At 48.4% G+C, this 1,354-nt stretch overlaps 2 protein-coding genes across 2 annotated transcripts in view; both read left to right on the top strand.

The window, feature by feature from the left end:
• On the top strand, window positions 1–180 carry Pmar_PMAR020213 (hypothetical protein; the record flags this gene model as incomplete). Its single annotated transcript, XM_002766995.1, has 2 exons — window positions 1–123; window positions 157–180. Coding segments are annotated over 2 exons (147 nt in total), but the record flags the coding sequence as incomplete, so codon positions are not given.
• Window positions 181–1,135: 955 nt separating this feature from the next.
• Window positions 1,136–1,354, top strand: part of Pmar_PMAR020212 (hypothetical protein) — a gene marked incomplete at both ends in the record, with an annotated part of 4,706 nt that continues 4,487 nt past the window's right edge. Inside the window, one exon of the mRNA XM_002766994.1 lies at window positions 1,136–1,218. Coding sequence (XP_002767040.1) covers window positions 1,136–1,218 — 83 coding nt within the window. The remainder of the gene's footprint in view (window positions 1,219–1,354) is intronic.

Genomic DNA, 1,354 nt, shown 5'->3' with positions numbered 1-1,354 from the left:
GATGGTAGCCTTGCAGATTCTCGAGGAAGTGGATCATCAATCGTCTTCACCGGGATAACCTTAACGCCGCTCGGTTCCGGACTCTACGAAGTTTGGAAAATAGTCCAGAAGCTTCGTCCAGAGGTGCTACCACATCGGTCGGCTTACCCGACTCAGACGACGACGATGACTTCTTCGTAGCATTTGTCTTGCCCACGTCTCCTTTATTTGAACTTTCTGTCACCGGGGGTGGAGAAACAGTTGATGCGGATAGCTCTCTCTCCTTTACAGATTACAGTGCGTCGTCACAGCGATCTACCACATCTTCGAAGATGACCGGGTCGTCCACTACCGATTTTAGAATGGGTATAATGGTGATAGTTAAGGCCGTTAATACCTTGACCAATGTAGGAGCCAAGTCAATGCAATCTGAAAAGCTTGCCACAGTGAGGATACCAGACAGAGTGGACGATGACATTTGTTGGCAGGAATAGATGAAATGAGTTAACCTGATCAAAGAAAGAGATGGTAAACCGTTCCAAAATTAAGACGAGTATATCCAATTATGCGCCGCACCACTCAAAGGCGGTCGGACTTTACAGAAAGCAGAGAATAAAAAATTAGAAATAAATCATTGATGTACAGCTCATTTTCTCGTTTGATGTAACGAGTTCCTGGCAACCCTTTATCTCACACATTTGGCCATGAGTTGTAGCCTCACACTTTCAGGACCACAGGAATAATCCTGAACAACCCGACCGACAATAAGGAGTCCCGACCGACCTGAGTCACCTCGGTGGTTCTTAAACCGAACATAGAAGGGACCAGACAGCTGTCCGACGGTGCTCACAACGCATCAGCTACAAACCGTAGCTTACAACCACCAAGATCACATGAGTGATCCGGAACGACCAACCGACCGACGTCAGAGGGTTCGTGATACCCGCAACACAATCGAACCGGCTGAAACACGACTCGACAAGCCAGTTCGACCCCCAACCTCACGCTACCCCGCTCAACTGGAGGTAGTGCTGGCTGAGGTAGACACAACTCAAGACAAAACCCAGAAACAATAGAAAAGTACAGCACGTGGAAAACACGATGTTACGAACCTTTCCGCCAATCCGGTAAGCCATGTGGGACAAAGAAACAAAGAATGGAGTTGAAGGAGATATCAGAAGCCTCGTACGTATCCCATCAGATGCTGACTTACAGCAACTGGGCCTCTCCGAGTGAGAAGTTCTAGCGTCCCGGCGAGCGCTCGACTCATCTAGCGCTCTTTGTGACGCTCAACTGTCTCTCCACTCTACACAACGGTCTTAGTCGTCATTGACCTTGCTCCATAAATGGACCTCCATTGAAACGCAGAGGAACT

This window comes from Perkinsus marinus (genome assembly GCF_000006405.1).
Source record: "Perkinsus marinus ATCC 50983 genomic scaffold scf_1104296971228, whole genome shotgun sequence".
In the NCBI taxonomy this organism is placed as follows: domain Eukaryota; phylum Perkinsozoa; order Perkinsida; family Perkinsidae; genus Perkinsus; species Perkinsus marinus.
This window is presented reverse-complemented; position numbering and strand designations above follow the sequence as displayed.